This window comes from Anser cygnoides, chromosome 2 (assembly GCF_040182565.1).
Source record: "Anser cygnoides isolate HZ-2024a breed goose chromosome 2, Taihu_goose_T2T_genome, whole genome shotgun sequence".
In the NCBI taxonomy this organism is placed as follows: Eukaryota; Metazoa; Chordata; class Aves; order Anseriformes; family Anatidae; genus Anser; species Anser cygnoides.
Window position 1 is genome coordinate 9,636,055 of NC_089874.1, and position 24,023 is coordinate 9,660,077.

Consider the following 24,023-nt stretch of genomic DNA (forward strand, 5'->3'; position numbering starts at 1 on the left):
TTGCAGAAGTTACACTTGTCTTGAACTATTTCAAGGAAAACATCATGTATTTTTATTGTGACTCTTTATTATGCTCGGAAAACATATTCTACAGTTTTCCTCACTTACAAAAAGTTAGGTTGAATTTAACTATCTAATCCCAACTACTCATAAAGTTTCTTGAAACAAATTTTGTATTTAAAGAATAAATTTATCATTATAAGCAAACAGGCTTATGAATCTTGCAGTTACACATAAGGAAGGCGTTTCAACAGTGCATTTTCAAGTTAGTTAGCTTCTGGTAGCTCTAATTCTACATTGATACTCAAAGCAATGCATTTGGTTTAATTCCAAGTCTTCATATTTCTTTAATAAACAACAGAACAGTGAAGACAGATTTTAAGGACGCATCACCCAGCAGCAAAAACAACTAACCAATAACATATCAACAATTCATTTAGCATTTTAAAGGAAAATGGGGTTATTAGTTTAAAAATAAGAACATATCTGTAAATGTATAATGAAGACATCAATTTTAATTACATTATGCTGAGTACTAACCATGAATTAGTGAGCCATTTAACCACTGAATATAGTAGTTTTGTGGAAAAGAAAGCAGGATCTCATTGCTGATTATTGAGAAAGGTAGAAGCAGGACTGCACCAGCTGAAACTGCTAGAGTGAAGGTGCTCAAGAACAGCCTGAAATTTAAAGAAATGTACCACTGTTACCAACAACAACATGCTCTGAACAGGGTTAAAAAAAAAAAAGTAGTTAGCCTACCTATTAAAACAGCGTCTGAAGGTAACCCTGTGATTTCCACAGTATTTCACTTCAAAAAAGCAAATTCAAATACCAAGTAGTTTACGGAATCCAGTAAAAATAATTGCTTTTTACTAAATGCCACAATTACACTCTTTGGAATGGTGTGCATTCAATGTTATAAAATTATTGGAATTTATGCAGTATCTTTTGACAATTCATATTTTACTTTTCATTCCCCACATACATACATAGAAAAATTTTTCTATTTCTAAATTCTTACTATAATTTTATTTTAAAAAAGCAGATGAGCTTTTTAATGTTCACAAAGTGGGTATAATTACACAAATATTTTAACACCAAACTGAAAAAACTATTGCTTTTCTTTCACCAAGTACACATTTGAATATCTCACAGCTTAGTGTTTTTTGATAACTAAAGTCAGTACTGAGAAATCATCAGAATTATGTAAAGTGTTTAAGCTTACTCTTTAGATCACAAATACGATTTATACAAACTGCCATCTTGTGGCATTAAAAAGAACTGTGTTCTTCAAAAAGCAAAGTAAAAATATTCTCACAGAACTAATCCAACGCTAGAACAAAATAAGAAATAATTTTCAAAACTCTATAAGAAAAATAAACTTATAGATCATTCCTATGACAGAAGCATCAATGAGCTGCTTACAGAAATCTTACTTTTCCATAACTGTCTCTACAAATCTAATTTTCATTCACACAATGAAGAAAGTCAGTGTGACTAATTTCCTTTCAGAAAAAGATACGATGCTTTTGTGTTGGTTTTTGACATATTTTCTTTCACTTAAAGATGTTTAAGTACTCTAAGCCAAAACTGAGAAACTTAACACACTGTCTTTTAAGGTGCTACGGGAGTTTGGATTGGTTTTCTCCCCCACCTACCTCTTTTAAGTCCTGACAATTATGCTACGCAAAGAAATATCTTACTGTATATGTCTGACAGTTACTGCTGTTTGAAAAATAACATGCCCACTTCAGAAACAAGAAAGCTTAGGCTGAAAAAACAGGAAGCAATATATAACACTTTCAATGAAAGGATATTATTCTGAAGTGCCAATCTTGTCTTGACTTACGCCATGGTCTTATGAAGAACACTATTTACAATTGATATTTGTTGTACTTTAAAGCTAAACTAGAAAATAGATTCGGGGTAACAGTTAACCAGACAAGTTTTACTCTGAATGTTGAAAAATTCAAAGCCAGGCTAAGACCACAGCTGCTATGAGAATCATTCAATCTAGAAGAACCTTAATTCACTGCAGTCTGAAAACCAGAAGAGTACCTCCTCTCTACATTAGAGCTGAGACCTTCATGGCATTCAAGTATGTATTTTTTTCTCTCTTGACCTGAAGCAGACCTTGTGGCAAATGAGTATTTTAAATCCATAAAAAAATATCAGACACTACTGGGCAAAGCGTGTAAGATTTATCATCTTTGTGCATCTTCCAAGCTTGCCACAAACACACAACTAAAAGTGAACAGCTTGCAATGTACTCGGCACTTTCCCAGGGTACAAGACAAATCAATAAAACATGCAATGAGCTCTCCTTCCAACAGGATGACAGTACCACCACCAAAGAGCTAAGAGTGTTGCAGTAAGTAGCAAGTCCACATGTTTTAGCAAATCACAAAACTGAGAGGGCAGCAACAGCTCACAGACGTTCTGTAAATCCTCAGGGATATTTAAATAGGAAAGATTAATATCTAGTTTTACAAAGGAACAGGAAGAGGACAGAGTCTCTGGCAGACCAGCAGGTCTGGCAAGTGTTTGACTTCCATTCACTATTCTTTTTTAAGCCCTGTTCAGATGATCAGATGCAGAGGTCTACTTTATGGTGAGCTACGTTGCTCTCCAGGATCCACTGCCTCCCTTGACAAGATTGCCATTGACTACTGCGGTGGGACTTAATTCACATGACACCTGTATTTAGACACCTTACTTTAGGTGACAGTCTTGCACTGGATTCTACCCTAGCATCAGATCCTCATATGACATTCTGACCAACTTAGTGCCTACCAGAAAAGCCACAGGTGGAAGAATCCCTAGACCAAACTGCCTTCTCTCATCATGTCTTCCGTAACCCAAGTTGACACCTGATCAAGTATCTTTTCCTCTGCCCTCTGATAGCACATTTAATTTGCCATCACATTTAAAAGGGACTTATCTAGTTTGAAAGCACACAAGATTCCTGTCAAAACAATATATTCAGGTAAAAAGTTCTTAAAGAGCTATACATACGATATTCTGTTAACTATGGCATCTTCATCCTCTTGCTCATCTGAAAAAAAAATATAGAAGGTTATATTCAATAGGTAGTCTCCTTTCCTCAGGCTAAACATACATAGGAACACATTTAGTTAAAATTTAGGATTACTAAAACCAAAAATTTATTAGCATCGGTATTTTAAAAGTGCCTTTTACAAATGTTTTTTTTTGACTAGTCTTAAGCTCTTCTCAATCAAGTTAGCTACAAAGTTATTTCATTCTATTTCAAGAAGTTTTAACCTGCATATTTAAAATATCTTCCAAAGGGCTCTATGGCAAGCAAGCTTTCAGACTATTACTACTACAGCTGCTGCTACAAACTGTCACTCTGGATATCTCAAGCTTCACAGAGCAGAAAAGCTACAGGAGAGTCTTCAGGTCCATATTACCCTACTACTGTAAGTTCCTAAATAGACGTTTTATTTTCAGTATTAATATTGGGGGTGAGGTGTTTTTATGGGGTTTTGTTATTTAAAACAAAAAGAAACAAGCAAGAAAACCACACAAAGAAAGCATACAGGAATGACCACTTGTTTCACTCAGTAACTTCTCCTTACTGATTTCTCCACCCTGCTCCTGGCTTTTTTGGTTTGCTTTTTGTTTTGAGTGGGGGGTAGGGGAAGAGAAGATCTGTTGTTGCATATTCCAACGATTTTAAGTCTTTTCAACATTTAGCTCAGAGATCTAATCGCAAATATGTTCTTCATCTATTCTTTATACACTTTTCTATACATGTCTGGGTGTTATTCCTACATTTTAAGTCATTTTAGAGTCAGCCTTCTTTAATCTTTCAAGTCTCCCAGCTTTTCCATCAGGTAACTCAAAATCTATTTTTCAACCCTTATTTATTCTTGGTTTGAAAAACAGACCAGGTGTTTCAAGTTTTTAAGAGCTATGCATACACTCGAAATAAACATGTAGCCATTAACGTACTGTACTTTCACAGAATAATTTCATAAGAATGAGGGGTTATTGCTTCCATTTCTTTGAGTGGAATCTGATGGTGTTTTGATGGGAATCTCATGGTGTTTTCAGAGACCAAGTACAAGTCCCTTATGTATTACCCTGGCTAGAGAGCTTGTTGTGGAAACTTTTTTTCCCCTGAAAGAATTCCAGAAGTGCTAACTCTCCAAACTAATCTCATCAGGAAGATCCTAGCAAGCAATGAAGTTTGCCTAACTAAATGCTCAAAAAACTTTCAGAAAGTCATGACAGCTGCAGAGCATTTCCTCTCCCTAGCTGTTGAGAACAACTGCCAAAAAGGTAAAAAGTATTCACATCCAGGAGTTTGCCAAACTCATTCTCCCTTCCCATTCTTCCATACTTCCATATAACAGCATATAACAGCAGCTTTGTATCCAGAATACATACTAGGATCACAAGGTAGCATCTGTTTTATTCACTATGTTGAAAGAGGCACACTTTTTTTAATAAAAGATACACTAAATTTCTTGAAGATTTTTATGTTTTACATACAAGTCCATCTGTGAAAGTAGCGCTATCCTAACACAGGTCATTAAAGCTCAATAAGCAGTTTCTATCAAAATTCAAAGTGCCAAGGTCTTGATGCATGCAAATGCTTTTCTGGAATGATTGACTGAGCATCAAAGCCTCGGATAAGCTGTCAAGAGTCAAAGATTCTGCCATTTTATACAGATTTTTATGGTATTTGCCTTTAGAATAGAAAGAGAAAAATATGACAGGGGTCCCTACAGATTAGTGTCAGACAATGTTTCTAAAGTAGGAAAAAAAGGATTATCACTTATCTCAAGGAATCAGGCTTCAATGGGGAGGTCATAAAGAACACATTAAGAACAATAAAACAACTGTACCTAAACAAAGCAGAATTATTAGACAAAATCCACTACTTCCCTTCAGTAGAACTGGCAACCTTTTCACTTTACCAGCTAAAGCTTTGAACTTGATTTTGACGTTAAAGTACAGCCTGAAGACACTTACTCTAAAGAAGTTGACATGAAAGGAGAACAAGATCTAAAGGCAAAAGAGGCAGAAGTGCCTACTTGAAATTCTCCCCTTTCTTCAATCTCAAAGCAGATGAAATATAGGCTGACATGGAGCCACTACGGAACAGCGTGTGGCCATCCATACCTCCCTCCAACCACACATCCTCACTCCATCACAGAGTGCCAGCTACAGCACTCACTGATCTTCTGAGATGCTTCAGTGTGCTTCATCCGTGGTGTTATTAGAAGGCGCGCTGAAGGGTCTAAGAAGTGCTAGAGCTGGCACAACAGAGGGGATGGAGAGCTTGTGGCTTGGGAACAAAGGGAGCAGATAGAGGGGAAGACAGCAGCACATACAACCAGATCAGCTCAGGCTGCTGCAGCCTGAGAAACACATTTGGCCAGAGATCTGGACAGGTTCTTCTGCTTCTCTTGTGGTGGCAGAGAGGAAAAGAACCACCTACTCACTTGAAAAAACAAAGTGAATTTTGAATACATCAAAAACTATGCTTACCTGCTTTTCTTTTGTATCTTGTGATTATGAAGTAGGAAACTATGTAGAGAACAGCAAATAGGAGAAAACAAATCTGGAAAAAAAAAATGTTGCATTAATTAGGTTGTGAAGAAATGTCTGGATTATAATAAGAATGAACAGAAAATACACTATCAACAATTTGAAGTTTAATTCAGATCAATGCAAGCGTCCTTTATATAAAGGTCAGTGCTGGTTTTATGGTTTATACCTCTTTAATAGAAAGTTAAACCAATAAGAACAGCTCAAAGTAACAGATGTTAGAGCCACTACACAGCTAACAAGTTCTACTCCAAAATGATGAAAATGCCAGTGTTTTATGTTTGTTTTGTGCTGTTTGTTTTTTTTTCAAGTTTGAACATATTCAGGTCATAAGATTTATCACTCCTTGCCACAAGTGATGTGGGGGTAATGGTACAATGGGTTCCTAAAGATCTATTTTGGAATAAGCTATCAACATACATAAAGAAGAAGGTAATTAGGATTACTATTTCCATCATGTCTGGGCCCAACAAATTCTAGGCAACAATACAGACCAGAGAGACTGCACACAGTGGATGTCTGAGCGTGAGCTAGTCAAACACAGTTTCCTCTATAGTCGGAGAAGCCAAGGGCACAATTCCCCTCCTCACAAGGCAGACAGCTTATTTAGGTCACAAGTAGGCCCAGGGTGTCTTGCATCAAATTGTTTCTAAGATTTGGAACTCGAACTTCCATACAATAAGACAAGGCCCACACAGCTACAAATACAGAGGAAATTAATCAAATGACAATACAGTTTTAATCTTTCAAATCTTTTGGGGTAACAACAACAACAACAAAAAATCAAGTTTTTCTTGAAGGAAATACCAGAGGGTCAACACTGCTTCCTTAACCTAGCTTACTGATGCCTATTAAAAACCTGAGTCAGAAGTAAAAACAGCAAAGCACGCCACCCCAAGGTGCTGTAGCCCTTCATCTTCACTAGTACTTGAGCAATAAGAGTGAACTGCTGCACTCCAACAATGTATTTTCTTCTTTTTATTAGCTTGCAGCAAACAGATCACCTACACACACAAGCTGAGAAACTACGTGATGTATCCCGAATTATTAAGATCCTTTTCTATTATGATCCTTTTGTTTTGTGCACAATACCAGTAGCCACCAAGCAGGTCTCCTAACACAGCAGCTGACCAACTCAGTCAGATGAAACTGTTTTAGCAGTTTTTGTTATTAAAGGGAGTTTGTCCTACCGCCTGCATAGGTGTTTTAATTGGATCTGCAGTTCACAATATTAGCCCCCCAGTGTGTTTTACTACAATCTAAGCGTTGACTTCCATTGTGATCTGAAGCTGCAAAACAGTTTAACTCATGCCTGGTAAAGCCATTTCCTTAATCAGTCATTTAAAGATTTGCTGCCTTTAACAACTTACTGTCTCAGAAAATCAGGAGCAGAACAACTGCCCTAAGAGAAGGAAAAAAGTCAAAGCAAGGGTAATGATGATAGTCCTTAAAATTTTACATCTCAAAAGTACAGCCAAATTACATCTAAACAGGCAGAATGATAGGGAGAACAGGAAGAGAAAAGGACGTATCATGTAATTATGAAAGACTTTTTGAAGAATACTAATTGAAATAACTCCCCCAGCTTATTTTTTTGTTATGTAGTCAGACACGTTAGATCAGAAACAAAGCACAGCACCTGGGTGCCTACAATTGCCCCACAGACTTCCCCCCAGCAGTATCACTGTGCCATGGGTCTGAAAGAGGCAACTGAGCTCGTTCTCTGAGCAGGTAACCCACAGCGGGGATGTCTGAAATACAGATGCTAGAAATCAGATGTCATAACTAGGTTTCTGTATTCAAATATTCAACCTGAATAGAGTTCACCATTCTAAATTGCCTTCTTTGAAAGGTTGCTTCAAAGAAGAAAAGGTTTTTGATAGAGAAATCGGATTTAATTTTAAAAAGCTGGTATATTTTTGAATCAGAAAGAACAAAAATCTGAGAACCACCTTGGGCTTTCAGAGCTTGTCCTGTCAGTAACAGATAACAGTGCCAGTGCCGAAAAAGAGTCATTCTCTGAGTTTCCAGTTTCCCTGAAAACTAGACCAAGCCTACAGATAGAGGCATCTAATTTTAGGCACCCACCTTTGAAAATTAGGTGTGACACAGACAGGGTCAGTAAAATTCTTTTTAAAAAATCTGCGAGACCCAAATAACACTGCTTCTGTCTAAAATACAGTTAAGCTCTCTTTCTCTTGTTTTATTTAAAACAAGAAAAGGGTGACTGCTGTCTTGTATTATCTTCAAATAGAATAGATGTCCTCTATTCCATCTGTGACAGCAAGGTTACAGTGAAAGCATGGGTCTGTACTTATATGGTACCACAGAGATAAGTGAGGTATTTGCAGAGTACAGCAGGAGAAAACTGTCCAGTAACATGAACTGTCAGATGCCATATTTCTAGTTTTAGGTGACAGCTACTTTGCAACTCAGCAATAACGTGTAACTATATATCTTGGTGTAATTATCCTTCTACTTGTCAGAATTGAGAACAATTGTATCATTGTAAATATTTGATGAAAATTATGTATTTTCACTAATAAACACCTTTTTAATGAATAAACAAGTAAATTCTAACCAGTGAAAGCTTTAGGAATTTAACAAAAGAGTATTCAGAAGTTAAAATTTCTTCATAGTAATCGAAACAAATCACTAAGCAAACTCAAATGTGCCTTCGGTCTCAGTTTATACTCAGTGCAAGCTGTGATCCTGAAGTGTGTGTATCCATGCGTCCCAAATAGCCTTCGAAAGGGAGCAGCAAAACTAAAGGGAGCAGCATCCTAACTATTTTTAGAGTGGAACTCTGTTAAGCTGGGGAAAAGGAATGTGCTGCCCATGAGAGCCGGAGAATAGACTCCACTGTCCTGTCACGCTGCAATCCTGGGCTCTTACTCCTCACGCTGCTCTTTGTTTTGTGATATTTTTGTACTGCAATAAAAACACGGCCCTTGTTTGTACTTGTTCTTGTCTCAGTTCATAATTCTTAATGATGATGACGACTGGGCTTGTATGCAGCACTCCAGGTACAGCCAGTCCTGTGGCTGTATGTAACAGCACTAAGCCATCCCTTCTTTACTTAAAGTACTTAAACCTGTTCACCCGAGAGTCACATTAGTTTTCCTCCGATCACCAAACCCATCCATGCTGTCCTCCCCAGTTGCTTCCACTTGAGCAGCTCAAGATACAGTAGAAACCTGTTTTCAGGATTAAGGTGAATAAACGTCTCTCTTTTTTCCTCCTTTTAGAAACCACACCTTAATTTTACACTACCTCTATTTCAGGGTAATCCACTCCCTTCTGCACAGTGATCCAGCCATCCACTGCATTAGCTAGACCTCCGAAGGAATCAGTAGTGTTCTAACAGCAGCATATTTTACATCATTTTCATCATAGTTGAGCAAGACGGCTGTTAATACTGATACTTTAGGAAACTGAAGAGCAGATTTGTCCAAACACCTACCATCATGTACACTACAACCAGCTTCTAATTCACTTTACAGCTCTGCCCCAGTTTACATAATACCTTTCTATGTGCTATCTGGATATAGCCCTTGGCATATGCAAAAGAAAGTTTAACAATAGTCAGGTGTCTTAAAAAACATAGTTCTTTGCAACTCATTTTTATCTTTAAAAAAAGGCTCAGAATAGGATTATCCACATATAAATAAGTTCTTCGTGTCCTAAACCAACTGTTAGCCTTTATTTCTAATCAAAGGTATTAAAATGCATCCAGGTAGTCATAGTGCAATATGACACTTGCCTAAAAAGCACACCACACAACACATCGGTATCTCCAGTGAAGGAAGAACCTATTGCCTTTAAAAAACATCTAAAAACCTGAACTATTATATGTGACAGTGATATGTATAAGCTAACACTGGAATATTCTGTTAAATCCTAATCATACTGCAAGCCCTGTTTTCAACAAAAAGCATCATTTTATGCCATCATTCATCCCTGCAATAAGATCTGACAACAGGTAAGGATGCTGCGAATGCAACAAATCTGGTACAAGTTACATTCCTCGTAACCCCAATCTTCCACAATTGCTTTTCCACTGGAGCACAGATTAAGCTCGTCCAGACTTGAGGGGAAAGTGAAGACACTGCAGGAAGTGTACACAGCTGTGATTAATCAGGACTTCTGACACTCCCTGATACAGCATTGATTAAAAAACCTTTCAATTTTAAAGTTTATTTCCTTAAATTCACTTTAACTTTAGAGAAGGGCAAAGCAGTCATAGATCTGTTGCCACAGCTAGACTGCTTCTAGGAAGCTACTTCAAACTTATGTTCTTACATTATGGGGGAAGCACCCTGAGTCCTTGTTTGACCAGCTGCATCAAAATATAAAGGAAAAAAGGAGGAGGAGTGTGAGAATTTAGGGTTAGAAACAGATATGCAAATCATTTCTTTTTTTATTAGTATTATTTTCAAACACCACCCAGCAGCTGAAAACAAAGCGTGTGAAATCCGTGCTACATTTAGGGGCTCCCTTTTAGCAGGTGGCACACTAAAAAGACTTTCAGCAACAAGCATATAATTTATTAAATGTCTTTGCATGGAAGAAACACAACCTCTGGTCGGACAAGCAAAAGAAACCCATCTTCCCCTGGAGTTCATCTTCATTTGGGAAAAGATGTGCTGTTTTGCCTGCTGAGGTTACACACAGGACACACCAAGAGAAGATACTTCTGGGGATGCACTGCATTCCTAAGTATCTTGTATCCAGCTCCACCAGTCTCATACTTCTGGATCCGTACCAGGCAGCTCAACTCCTGTGAGGATGGAGCTGGAGATAAACCCCACATATTCCAATTTGTAACCGTGCATGTCTGAGGAGGCGCTGGCACTGGAGAGTCTAACATTAAACACAAACAAAGGTCTGAACTAACTCAAGTTACCTTGTGCTTATCCCCCTGACAGCTACTAAAGATCAGCTGACATTAATTTGTCTGTGTTGATGACCTTTAAAACTCTGGCACTGAAGTTCATGCCGTGGATTAATAAAGCATCATCTGCTGTTGCAAGTGCTAAAGGTACACATTCTCCGTAAGAAAGAATGTGCTCAAAATACACGAGGGTTTCCCCCTCCTCTCCACGATACACAGAATACAGATGCAATTCCCCACTGTAATTAGTGTGTGCATATGAAGACTTGTATTTTTGTGCACAGAAAGAGCAACAGCTTCTTTAGAGAGGGTCTGTACATACTGCACCGTATTCGCCCCAGTTGTGCTGGAAGCGTAAGAAGAAAGAAAAAAGCACACCACGAATTTGTGCAGTAATCACCCACTAACTGCGGAGCAGCGCACCCTGGCAAAGCCCCCCAACAGCATCCTGGGCGACATTACCAGGAGCAAAGCCAATAATTGTGGAAGTAATTACCCCTCTCTAGCCAGCATTCAGGGGATCACATCCAGTTACGAGCCTCCCATGTAGGAAAGCCGTTGAAAGTTACAGCAAGATGACCCCAAGATGGTCAGGGGACTGAAATGCCTGCCCCGTGCCGGCAGGCTGATGGACCTCAGTTTGTTCCCCATGAACACAATGAGCCTTTGGGGTCCTGCCAGCAGCCCGTGGGTACCTACAAGGTCACTAAGAAGGCAGAGCTGGGCTCCTGATGCTGCTGTATGGCCAAGGATGAGACTGGAGGTAAGGAAAAGCTCCTCCATGGGGCAAGTGGAGCAGGGGAACAGGCTGCCCCGCGAGGTTGTGCCATCTCCGTCCCTGAAGGTTTTCAGAAGCCAGCCAGATAAAGCCCCGAGTAAGCTGGTCTCATCCAGATAAAGCCCTGAGCAAGCATCATCTCGTAGCAGACCCTGCTTCAAACAGGGGGCCGGGGCACAGTCAGCCTTCTTTTCTGCTACCCTGAACAAATCAGCATGGTGAGAAGTGTTGGCACCTCATAATTTATACCTTTTTCCACTTGTATTTGTATAAGCACAGACCCCCTGTAAAGCTGCCAGTGATGCCCTCCTGCTATGAAAAAGTTAAATACCTCACACAGCTCCGGCTTCTAACAGTAAGGAACCACCACAGAACTATTCTGAAGCAAAACATCACAGGCCTTGGAAAATTTCTTTGATTTCACACATTTAAGCTTGTCTCTAGAACAGCATCCGATTGGACAACTGATCATTTCTTCCCGTTTAATTAGCATTTAGAGTAAGTACCAGCAAGTCTGGAGAAGCAAAACAGCATAGTAAAATGCTGTCCTGTCTATCTTTGAAATAAAAAAATCAAGAAGCTCTGAAGAACTGCGGAAGAAGCGTAGAAAATAACTTTAAAGTAGTGACTATGCCAAAATTAAAAATAAAAAAGCTACTGTTATTACATCTACCAGCATTTCTATGCAAAGGATATGCAAGAAAAAGGCTACGGACACAACAGTCTTCACTTCTTGCTGCTGCTTCACAGAGCACGTCCTCTTCCCTAAATAGAAAAAAAGCAGAGCAAGAAAGAAAAAGCAGAAGGCACTGTGCAACACTGCTGTAAAACGTATCTAAGAACACATTTAACGGCTGAAAACAGAACTGGCAGTGGTTTTGCTGACTGATTGCTACCTATAGAAAAGTAGCAGTGTTGTACCTTTGAGTTTTAATCTCTGTAACACAAAACAACTTAGCATAGCACCACGCACACTTACTACTCTTGCTGCTACTACATTTTATTGTGCATTAAAATGCTCCACAGCAGCTGAAATGCTCCTTCCTGCTGTTGCATTGGCAACTGCTTCTGTTTCCACCTGGAAAGGATGGCAAGGATGAAGAGCAGGAAAGCACAGGTGGAGACAAACAGTCTTGGTCTATTTCTAGTAACTCCATTATCCCACCGATATCCAAAAACGAAGCACTGAGCTCCACTGCTGTTTGCAAGGGTCATCAATAAGTTACCTACAACAAATAATACAGACTAAAAAAAAAAAAACCCTAAAACTTTCAGCTCTGCTCTTAGTCTGACCTTGGCATTTACAATATCATCTGCTTGGGATGACCTATTTTTCCTCAGATGAAGATAACTCTTTATTCTTAAGCTCTGTGCTCTGTAGTTATATTAATTCAGTCTAATTCAGCCAGACAGCCTGAAACACTTCGTGTGACATGCAAATCTCAAAATTAAGAGGAAAGTGTCAAGTGCGTTATGGCCACAGATGAATTTTACCCATTAACACCCCAAACCCACAACTCTCCCCACCTGTACAGTCTCCTCTGGCCATACGAGAGGCTGGCCCACCCTGCTTTTCTTGGTGTCCAATTCACGAGGAAATCCTTAGCAGTTAAGAGGCTGGGTGTCTAGAGTTGCTCACCTAGGAAAAGTTTCAGGATCTAACAAAGCTTGAAAAAAATCCAGCAGAGTTGTGCTAGGAATAGTGCTCAGCTGAAGACAAAACCAGCCGCTACAACCCTTCGGAAGGTGCTTTCTGGGCATTACACATTTAACTTCGTGCTAGCTTTGTCTGCAGCACAACCCCACTTCAAACTGAGGGGAAAAGTCAGGTTAATCTACCAATTTGTTAGCTTTATGTTCACTTTTATACACCTACTGGGAATGTATTTATGCTGCAGAGTAAAGAGGGTAACGATATTTTGTAACACCTCTACGAGTCTCACCAATAGGCCCCAGACACCTTTGTTCAGGCTACTGGTTCTGTAGCCAGTAATGCACTCAGAAACCCTGAAAAAGTGACCCCAAGCCATGTTTCTTTGACCTGGACAGGCTACACCAGCACCATTAAAAAGCAGACTCAGGAATATTTTTCAGCATTAGCGTAGAATTTAAAACACTCCCTAGAATTAACACCAATAGCACCAACCTAGGTCATGCAAAGTTTTCTGGCCCTGAATAAAGGCATTATCCAACATTTTGCAGCCAGACTGTAATAACCAGTTACATTAAAACTTCAGAGTCAGTCCACTGAAAGTTGCTATCTGGAAAAAATAAACTCGGTAGTCTCATTCACACAAATTTGTTAAACTATTTGTTTGCATTAAGCCAGCTTCTTGGGCCAATATTAATTTCTAGGGCAAACTGTATCTTAGGAGATTGAGCTAGTGAATTTTCTCCTCCAAACTCAAAAACCCTCTCCTTTTTCTTCTCATACATACCACAGAATTTAAGTAGCACATCTCGATTTTTCCCACCCCCAAACCAAAGCCATTTTTAAACTGCAACACTTGTACGTTTTCATCATTCTCACCAATTACAGATTCTCTTCTCCAAACAAACTGGACATTTACGTAAGTTACCTGTCTTAAACTCAGCAAATACTTTAGACATACTGCTTTTGTCAAATTCAGCACCAACTCATTGATCCTTCGTATCAGCTAAACACATTAAAATAGAAAGTATAATTAGATAATGGGAAAGACAGGATAATCAAGGCATAACCAGACACTTAAGATCACAAGTGAAAAAACAGAAGCACCATCTTCCAATGATGGTCATGGAGCCACAGACACTGGAGGTAACAGTGAGCAAGTGAAGGATGCTACTTCTTTCTTCTGTATGTTAAACTCAGCCATGACAGACTTCAGTGCCACCTATACACGTGCTGCTTGCTGGAGTGAGCTACGTGAGATGGAAATAGATGTTGAAATATATTGTGATTAATTGGCAAGTTATTCAAAGCTAAATTATTATTGAAGTGCCCAAATATTAAAACCGGACAAAGCACTGGGGTCTCCTGCATCCACGTTGACTGCAGTTAGAACCAACTTCCACCTCCTTCAGCTAGACAAGAAACTAGAAGCCTCGGGGGGGGGGGGGGGGGGGGGGGGCACAGCTAAGCAACACAACGAGATGTATTCAACAGCAAGCTGATGAAAAGTCAGCGTGAGTTCTGTCACCAGCTTCATGAGAGTTAATTGGGCCCCAAAGAGCAACAGATCAAAGCTGCTGAAGGTAGGAGGCGATTCCACTTGTCCCACGAATGACTAGTAAGGAGGGCAGAGCAGTGACTTCTTCCAGGTCATCTCCACCTCGCTGCACGCTTGGCTTTTACAGTGATGCATCAGCCAAGGCTGTTAATTGTTAGATGCATAAAAGCAAATGACAGTCAGGATGTTCAAAGGCTCTCCTGTTCCCACAGGACAAGTTACGCAAAATCCTGCACGTTAATAGTTACCTAGAAGTCAGCGTCCCTAGATATTTGACAGAAGTATAGAAGGATATGTTTACAAGGAAACTTCAGAGGAGCTGTAAAGAGTAAAGAACATTGCAGAAGTTAGGATTTTCTCACCAAAAGTTGTCCCTGCCCTCCTAAATGAGGATAACTACGAAATCAAGCAGGGGAAGAATAAAAAGACAAGAAAGGGAAAATACTACACACAAAAAAAAAGAATAAGCACTTACAGCCTTCAAATAAAAGCAGTAAACATCCATTGAATTAAGCGTTTTGTTTAGATTGTTTTGTTTGGGTTTTCCTCAACCCAAATTCCCAGCTACATCCCAACTGAACTCCTTTGCTTACCGTAGCTTCCCTAGGAACATGCTTCTGCCTCTCTCCTCACTCCCACTTCCACCACCCCCTCTGCTACTGCGCCCATCATCCAGCCCTCCACCTCCTGGTGTCTCTCGGGCTTGCAAAAGACATTCACGACAACGCTGCTTTCTCCCAGTTACCTCTGCCATCTCATCCGCTCCACCTATTACACCGCCAGCTATCCAAACACAACCTGGTTTTGGAACCATTTGGCTGGGGTCTTGTGATCAGTAGCTGGGTTAGTTTACTGTTCATTCTTTCACCACCTCTTAACCTTGTCTCAAATCCTGCCTGCACCTTGACATTATCAAGTTTATGTTCTCCAGACAAAATTTCTTGAATTATTTTGTAATCTAAGTTTTCTTTAACAGCTGTCCGTACCTTCCACGAAATGTGTCTGCCTTTTGGCCAACCGCTGCTACAAACAAACACGCTAGCATTCAAGAGGAATTATTTTTGACCTGTAACCAACAGCAACTTTTTACACTTGGGTCTTTCATGTTTCTTTTACGTAAATGGAAAAAGTGGAACTCTGCAAAAAGTTGCTTGTTTTGAAAATAAGCATATCTCCATCCGCTTGCCTGAGCCAAGTGTTGAGAGATGCCTATTGATTCCAGATGGAGCCACCAGCGCTGCGCTTCGGTACCAGCAGCCAGGAGATGACTCACTGCTTCACCAACAGAACAGCACCCATGTTTACAAGTGAGGGTATATTTTTAAGATAATACTTATAAAAAGTGTTGGCAACATTGTAGTTATGTTATTATGTGCAATCTTCTGCCTCGTACCTCACGTCACTACAACAAGTGCTGCTTTATCCGTCATTACAGGTTGGGGTTTTTTTTTTTGAATGTTTTGGAAGAGGCACTACTGAGAAATCTAAGCAAAATTATCTTTGAGATACAAGAGGCAGTTTAAGATATAAATTACTCCTGAAATAGATTTAAAAAAAAAAAGAAAGACGTGTTATTGAATAAAAGATAAACTTGCATAAACTTTAGGATTCTTCTCCTGTACGAAGCGTAGCGTGGTTCCTGCTGGCACGCATCCCCTGCATGGCTGTAAAACGAGGAGACATTTTACAGAACACACAAACATTAGTTATTTGTAAGAAGTTGATCTTAAAAATTACCAGTGTTTCTAGTCAGCATTTCCTTCCTGGCCCGCGCTCAGAACACCATCACTCCTGGCAGACGCGCTGCTCTGCGAGCACCGTGAGCACCGCTCGGGGCCAAGGCTCACGGAGGCAGAACCGGTCGGGAACAATAGGGTGTGCTGCCCGCGGGACCACGGCGCCCTAATCAGCTGCCCTAATCAGCTCGCTCACCTTGCAGCCAACAGGGACAAACGCCAGCACGAGCCACACGCCAGCTCAGGAGGAAGAGGAGTCCCGGACACATCTCGACCCCAAAATACGACAGGGTTACAAAGGTGCAAAGAGAAACCAAGAGAGGAAAACAAGCTAGTGCTGGTGGTGTGGAGACAGAAACAGAAATCGAAGCCACTGACACTGTCACAACTCTTTTTTAAAGAGTTTCTTTCTAAACTGCTGGAAGTTATTTTTATATTCAGATTGTTTTTTCTCCCTGTTAAACAAAGATCAGATCACCTGTAGCAAGAAAAATTCCTTAATACCTTAATATAGCTGAAATAAAAAAATAAATGTTAAAGGAGTATGATTTTCCAAAAAAAAAAATAAAATAAATAACTATAAAATGCCAAAATTCCCTTACAGAGGGAACTGCATTTAGAAGCAGAGAAACAAAGTTTCTCCAGCTAGGTAGTAGGTGAAGCCTACACCTCCTAAAACAGCCCTCCCAAAGGGAAGCATCTGACACTCTACCTAAAGACACATATTACCCTATTTTAATGTCTGCCTTTACTTGCATGAAACCATTAAAACAGCACTTTTGTGTTGGAACTGATTCTGCCAGCACTTTGGGCTTGTTTGTTTTCCCTCGTGTCCTATTAAGTGCAATTAAGTCATTTCCAAATATACCATGCCTTCCAACTAATAATTTTACAGTCACCAAGTTGTTTTCTTCCACAGTTTTCCCACACACCATAAACACAAGCACACTATTTATTTTGCCAAGGAAGCCTCAGAAGTGTACGTGTATTTTTATAAACTGAAAGACCTACGTTTTGTAAATAGAGGAACAAAATCAAGAAGTACATCTAAATTTGAAAGCATATAAACTGATTTAAAAGCATATAAACTAATGGTGCAAGATAGAAGACTCAAAGGGGAACAAAGGAGCGTAGGAAAAAGTAAAGCCAGAGGAGCTCAAGGCCTGCACCACTGTGCTTACTTAATTTGAGCCTGAAATAAACATCTCACAGCACCACTAGCGACAAGTGGAACATTTTCGTTATGTTGTTTAAATAGACAGGCTAACAGGACACAAGGGAAAAGAAATTCCCCAAGAGATTAAGCATCTTCCATAGATGTGCGAGATCTCAGCAAACTAGAAATGGATCAAAGGATCAATGAAGGCAAAATAAGTAAGCGTACAAAACAGCAGTAGCATGCAATCACAGAGCATCACCCGGCCTTCACACGTACTACAAGACTTGCACATGAATGCTGACCAAATGCAGAGCACACGTGCTCCTACATTTAGCAACCTTGAACCAGCTGATTCACGTCTGAGGAGCCGTGCTGAAACCAGATTAGAGAGTTTGCCTCCTGTTAGTAAGGGATCATCTCATGAAGCAACAAAACAAAAGGCAGGTTCTTTTCTTGCAAACAGGGACACTCTTGAAAAACCAGACACCACGCTGACACGCCAAACAGGAGGCCAGGAGGTGAACGGGCCTGAATTTTATGCATTAAACCACAGACAGTCAGCTCGACAGTGGACAAAAGACCTTTAAAGTCTTTCATTAATCTTACTCAATTTATACACGTGACAGAAACTTCTCTCTTTCAACGGTGAAATTATCAGAAGTTGGCACCTACAGAAAAAGAGGTGAGTACCACCAGCAGAAGGGTAACAGGCCTTCGGGTTTTGTTATACACCAAAACTTTATAGAAACTTACTCGCTTGCCCACTCAGAAGATAGATATAACAGAAATCAATCATCACATCACACTGATGCTGAGCTTAGCATGCCTTTAGGAATCCCTCAGGACACACAATCTAGAAATTCTATAACCATTCAAAGGAGAAGAATAAAATTTGCAAAACAAAAGAGAAAAGGGTTTTCTTTTCAGCCACATCAAGCTGATTTCCCCTCTCTCATGAAATTCAGCTTCCAGTAAAGATGGTGCCACACAACTAGAACTCCAAAGACACTTAACAGATTCCATAAACCTGACTTATTTCTACGAACAGGCATATGCAGTTTTTGTAATACAGTGGGAGAACACTCTAAATCCTTTTGTTCACCGCTCCAGTGCTCCTACCCCACCTGCAGCTGGAACGAAAGCCTCGTGCATGTCAGAAAGTGGAACACGGTCCCTCCTTCAGCCGCGGGGCCGACGGCTGTACCAACAGCCTAGCCACAACTGTTCGTCTGCACCTCCGAGGAAAGGATACTCACTGTGCAACTTCGTGACCAGGGAGAACAGAACTACTTGTGGGGGATGTTAACATCATGGTACACGTAAACAACATGCTCTGGGTACTTGGTGGCGCTTAGGCTAATGACAAGAGCAACAGGAGACTGTGCAACAAGGATTCTTGCAATATGCCCCTGCAGCCATGTGAGCACTGCAAGAAGGTTGTGTGCTCAGCTGGGGATGGCAGCAGTCGATGCACTCATAAAACCCTGCGGGCTTCAGATACATAAATGAATATACATAAATATACCTTATATATACACTATATAAATAAATGAAAGGCAAGAACACAACTGTACTAGTGCATATACTAAAAGGGAAAATTGTTATTTCTATCCTTACCTACTCAACAATAACAGACTGCCTGTCATATCAAAAGTATAGCCTGAAAAGCAAAAAGTTTTTACTGAATATTCTGCCTTCATTGTCCACATAAAGCAACACTGCACCTCTAAAATACATGTTCTTGATGTCTTATGTGAATTCTTATGACTATACCAACAGGAAGAATTACTAACTGCTCTCAGATGGGCTGCAAAGCTTTAGAGAAGTAGTTCCAGTATACGTTAGTTAGCTCTTTAAGAATTTAATAGACTTTATTACATTTAAAGGTAGATTAAAGACTTTGATCGTGCATCTTCACTAGGTACAAAACCACAACGTGTAGCACATGATACATCAGAACAAGACCCTGGGGGACAAAAGTAGGAGATACCTAGAGCACAAAGAACTACAAATGGAAAAATGGACACTGGGGAAAAGACGGACCCTAACGTCCAGACTAGCCACATGATGATGTATAAAAATTTCTGCTTTCATCATACAGAAGACATTAGGAAAACATTTAAATACTTCTTTACAGCAGAATATTATTCTTTCAATGCCCCTCCACTCTTCACGGTTCTCATGACATACCCCACATCCACTCATGCAAAAGTCAAGAACAACTCCAGCAAAGATTTTTCAGCTCTCTTCATACAGATGTGATTTGTACTCTTAAGAAAAAACAATATCCTGGCAGTATAATATTTCAGAAAAAGAAAGGTTTTAACATATGGCTTCTGAAGATACAGAAAAGAAATTCACACACTAGGGACACAGTCAAGTCTCTTTTGTCAAACACCCTTGCTGTAGGCCTACCTAACCCTGTTAACAGGGATATTTAAGATCGCCTCCTAAAGTAGCTGAAAATTATTCAGAGTTAAATTATGAAATGGTATCTTCATCCGAGGAGTCTCCCCTTTCTCACCCAGCAGTAACTGCACAGTGCATGTAATTAACCCAGCGGCGTTAGGATGGTAAGTGGCCGACCAAAGCCGCCTCTCTCCTGCATGCACCAGGAGCACGATGAACCCCATCGAAACACCTCTGTGGGCTTCAAACAGTCCTTAAAACATGAACCAGGCAGTCCCGAGAGGAAACCACAACAGCTCTCCCCACCTGCACACAAGGTGCAGCGCTGCACTTGACCCCAGGAGGCTGAGGAAGGTGGGACAGCACGGGTGTGCAGGGTATGCGCGCTCTGTTTCTCCACCTGGAGAGCACGGGGCACGCAGTAGCGCTGAGAGCGAGCCCAGGGCTGGGGGAAAACACGAAGGTTCCTCGTGTCCCTTGAGAAGGGCGCAGCCTTACAACCAGCAGCTAAAGCCAGGAGGGTCTCAGGACCACCAGCAGCAATGGGTGGGAGCTGCAAGGCTGCATTTGAAGGTGTGCGCCTACCGTGCTTCGCCCAAGGGGCAGGGAGACCCCCAGGGAGAGGCAGGGAGAACCCCGAATTGGGGGGGGAGAAAGCAGGGGGACCCCCGAGCTGGGGGGGGGAAGAAGGAAGGGGGACCCCCGAATTGGGGGGGGGGGGAGAAGGGGGGGCGAATTGGGGGGGGGGGGGAGGGAAGAAGGAAGGGGGACCCCCGAATTGGAGGGAGGGGAAGAAAGAAGGGGGACCCCCCAATTGGGGGGGGAAGAAGGAAGGGGGACCCCCCAATTGGGGGGGGGGGAAGGCGGGGAGACCCCCGAATTGGGGGGTCACAGAGATCACCGGATCAGGGCAGGTAGCCGGGGGTCAGGAGCCTGAAGGGGCGACGATGGGACCCGGGGGGGGGGGGGAATCACACGACGGTGAGGGGCGCGGCGCGTACCGTACCGTGTACTCCCGCACTTGGCTGTGGAAGTTCTGCTCGCGGATCGTCACCTCGTCCGCCTCCATCCTTCATAGCCCCGCGGCCCCCGCGCGGAATGGCGGCCGCCGCGCCGCCGCCTCCTCCTCCTCCTCCTCGTCGTCCTCGTCCTGCCGCCTCAGCTGCTGCTTCTCCTGCCCCCCCGGCGGCGGGCGGCCCACCATGGCCGGGGCAGGGCCGGTTACCTCCCCCGAGCCCTGCCGGACGGCCGATGGGCTCCGGCGGGCGGCGCTGGGGGCGGGCTGCGGTGCTCCGTCAGGGGGAGGGGGAGGAGGAGGAGGAGGAGGAGGAGGAGGAAGGCCAACACCGCCCCCACCCCCCCCCCGCTGCGTCACCGCTCAGCGCCGCGGCCCCGCCCGCAACCGCCCGAGGGAGGGAGGGGCAACGGGCAGAGGGGGGCGGGGTCTGAGGGAGGGGGCGGGGCCTACGGGCACGGGTGGCCCAAAATGGCGGCTCCGCGCCCAGCAGGGTGGAGGGGGGTGTGTTAAGTCAAATTTTCTTCGTTTCTGGGTTTGCAAGCAGATCGATTGTCTAAGCATACACAAAAACTATTCATCTAGGACGCGTTATAAATTATAGCTGATGATTTACCAAATCAAACACTTGTTTCAATCCAAGTATGTAACATAGCTTCAAGAGTTAACTGAATTTCTACAACTTTCACAGAATCATAGAATATCCCGAGTTGGAAGGGACCCATAAGGATCATCGAATCCAATTGGGTAGACCTCCACACAGGTCTACCCAAAATTTTAGACCATGTGACTAAGTGCACAGTCCAAACGCTTCTTAAATTCAGACAGGCTTGGTGCAGTGACTACTTCCCTGGGGAGCCTGTTCCAGTGTGCAACCACCCTTTCGGTGAAGAACCTCTTCCTGATGTGTAGCCTAAACCTCCCCTGCCTCAGCTTGACACCATACCCGTGGGTCCTGTCACTGGTGATTAAGGAGAATAGGTCAGCACCTGCCCTTCCACTCCCCCTTACATTTCAAGTGTAAGGCTCATTGCTTTCTGCCTTCTTATATCTATTGATACATTACACACGATATCCATGCCAATTATAATTCAGCTTATATCTACTCCTTAGCCTCTGGCCCATTTCCTTGGTTAAAAACGTTCTTTTGAAGATTACAAGTTATTTGCAGGCAGAATCGCACTGCAGGTGTGGGAGGTCAGAAAAATTCCCTCCCTCTGTCCTTCTGAAGTCCGCTGCTCCTGGAGGGAGTTTCTCAGTATTTACTGAGGCATTAGGAAGAGGAAAAGAACCACTAAAAGCAGATCTGGAGGAGCACTGAGCACAGGGGCTTTGAGATAATTCTTGGGAAAAGCTGTCCTGCACTGTATAGCACTAGATTGAGTCTGACAGATAATATTGGTTGGTTTTTGTGTTTGTTTGTTTTTTTTTCAATTTTTCCCACTTCAGTCATCTTCTAGGGATGCTGAAAGTGGTGAAAGCATCAGTAGCTGCCAAGACGAACTTGACATGAGTCTTTGGTGTGTGAGACTTGCTACTGATGTTCCTTTACCAGGACTTGGTCCAGAGAGAACAATGTAATTCAAGACACTGCTTATGGGTAGATGTAATGTATTTTAATATAGCAACAAACACAACTGGAAAAAGTAGATAATTGATATGCAAGGACCTGTTCTCAGAGAAATCAAATGCTGTCAGAGATGTCTATGGAAAGTATGTCAGTAGAATCAAAAAACTCTATTCTTAAAATATATGCTTAATGTTTGTGCAGAAGAGATAGGTTCCTAGCTTTCATCATCTAATACACAATAAATTACACAATACACAGTAAGTTGCAATAGTATGGTAAATAGGGTATGAGGAGCCTAGTATTTAGGCCTTCACTAGATTTGTGATGAAGACAAAAGTAAGCATTGTAGCTTGAGTGAAGGCTAAGAACCAGGGACAGCATGAAGGTTCGTCGAAGAAGAAAAATGGAATAATCAGAGAACAGACCAGCAGTCCATATGTCAGAAATATACATACTAATACCAAGACAAAAGAGGAGTATAGTTGGAGTTCAGACCATAGTCAAGCAGCAAGCTGATCAAAGCAACAAGGAGGACCCACAAGAAGCCGATGGAAGAGAGAAGCAGTTTGGGGAAGAAGGGACAGTGAAAGCCATGATTAGGAATCAAGAGAAGGAACTAAGCTTAAGGCAGGGCTATCCATTGGCTCCTGGGTAATCTCTTCCAGCAAACCTCTATATGTACTGGTGGTTGTGAATCTAGGTCTGAAGTGAGATTTAGTTCCTGAGCAACATGGAAAATGGTTCACCCACTGGTAAGGAACAGCTCATTGAATCTAAAAACAAGTATATTTCATTAATGAGGTCTGAGAGTTGTGTCTAGGTGCCAAAGATTTCGTACGTTTCTAACTTTATGTGTAGACATATTAAACACTGCTCTGAAACAGAAGGTTCTAAGGAAAATGAGCAGTACTTTTGTTATGGAAACAAAATTAGGTTTAAGATTTAGCAGAATTTAACCTTCCTCTTCCACTCAGGAAATATGTTTTCTTTGTAATGTATTGAAATTGAAATATGCCTTAGGAGCAGATACAGGACATAATTTGTCTCATGTTACAAACTGGCAAGTGGTTTGTGTTTTTGTTTTTTTCATTTCTAGCAGCTGAATTGTCAGAAACTTGATATATTTGCAAAAAGTTGGAAAAAAAAAAAAAAAGCCTTGTTTCTTTCTTGGTCAAAAGTTATTGCTTAGTTCTGAGGTGTCCTCATCGCAAACAAAGGTCACGGTAGCCACCACAGCAAAATCTATTTATGTTGAAGGAAATGCAGTCTTGAATAAGCAGGTGTTGCAAACTGACGAGAAGTCTTACTAATGAACCCATTGATGTGGGAGTACAAAAGTAGTATTTTGAAGCATACCAAAAGAAGAACACAAAAATTAAGCCTGAGGTACTTTGTACCAGAGAGAAGTTGAAAGACCTCTGGAGGCTTTTCCTCCATACTTTAGACAGAGAGAACAAAGACAGTGCTGGAGGAACTATCCTCGACAGTTCTTAAGACCACCTCAGTAACCTTAGGGAGCTTGGCTTATGTGTAACTGAGACATCACTTAGTTGTAAATAAAAATTTTTCTCAAGCTGGTAATGTGCAGGTGTACATACACAAAGAGAGTAATGAAATACAGACTTCTATTAAAGTGACTGTTAGTGGTGCCTAACCCCTCAGTGTAAAAG

At 41.5% G+C, this 24,023-nt stretch overlaps 1 protein-coding gene across 2 annotated transcripts in view; it reads right to left on the reverse strand.

Moving 5' to 3' along the window:
* LMBR1 (limb development membrane protein 1) overlaps nt 1-21,103 on the reverse strand; it is a 69,952-nt gene extending 48,849 nt beyond the window's left edge. Inside the window, exons 1-4 of one of the 2 annotated variants that reach the window (XM_066991443.1) lie at nt 20,775-21,103; nt 5,524-5,596; nt 3,019-3,058; nt 541-680 (exon numbers count right to left, since the gene is read on the reverse strand). In XM_066991443.1, the coding sequence (XP_066847544.1) occupies nt 541-680; nt 3,019-3,058; nt 5,524-5,596; nt 20,775-20,837 (316 nt within the window). In that variant the 5' untranslated portion in view covers nt 20,838-21,103. Of the gene's footprint in view, nt 1-540; nt 681-3,018; nt 3,059-5,523; nt 5,597-20,774 lie in introns of those variants that run through there. The other variant, XM_048062351.2, reaches the window with a different exon arrangement.
* Nucleotides 21,104-24,023: the final 2,920 nt, after the last annotated feature.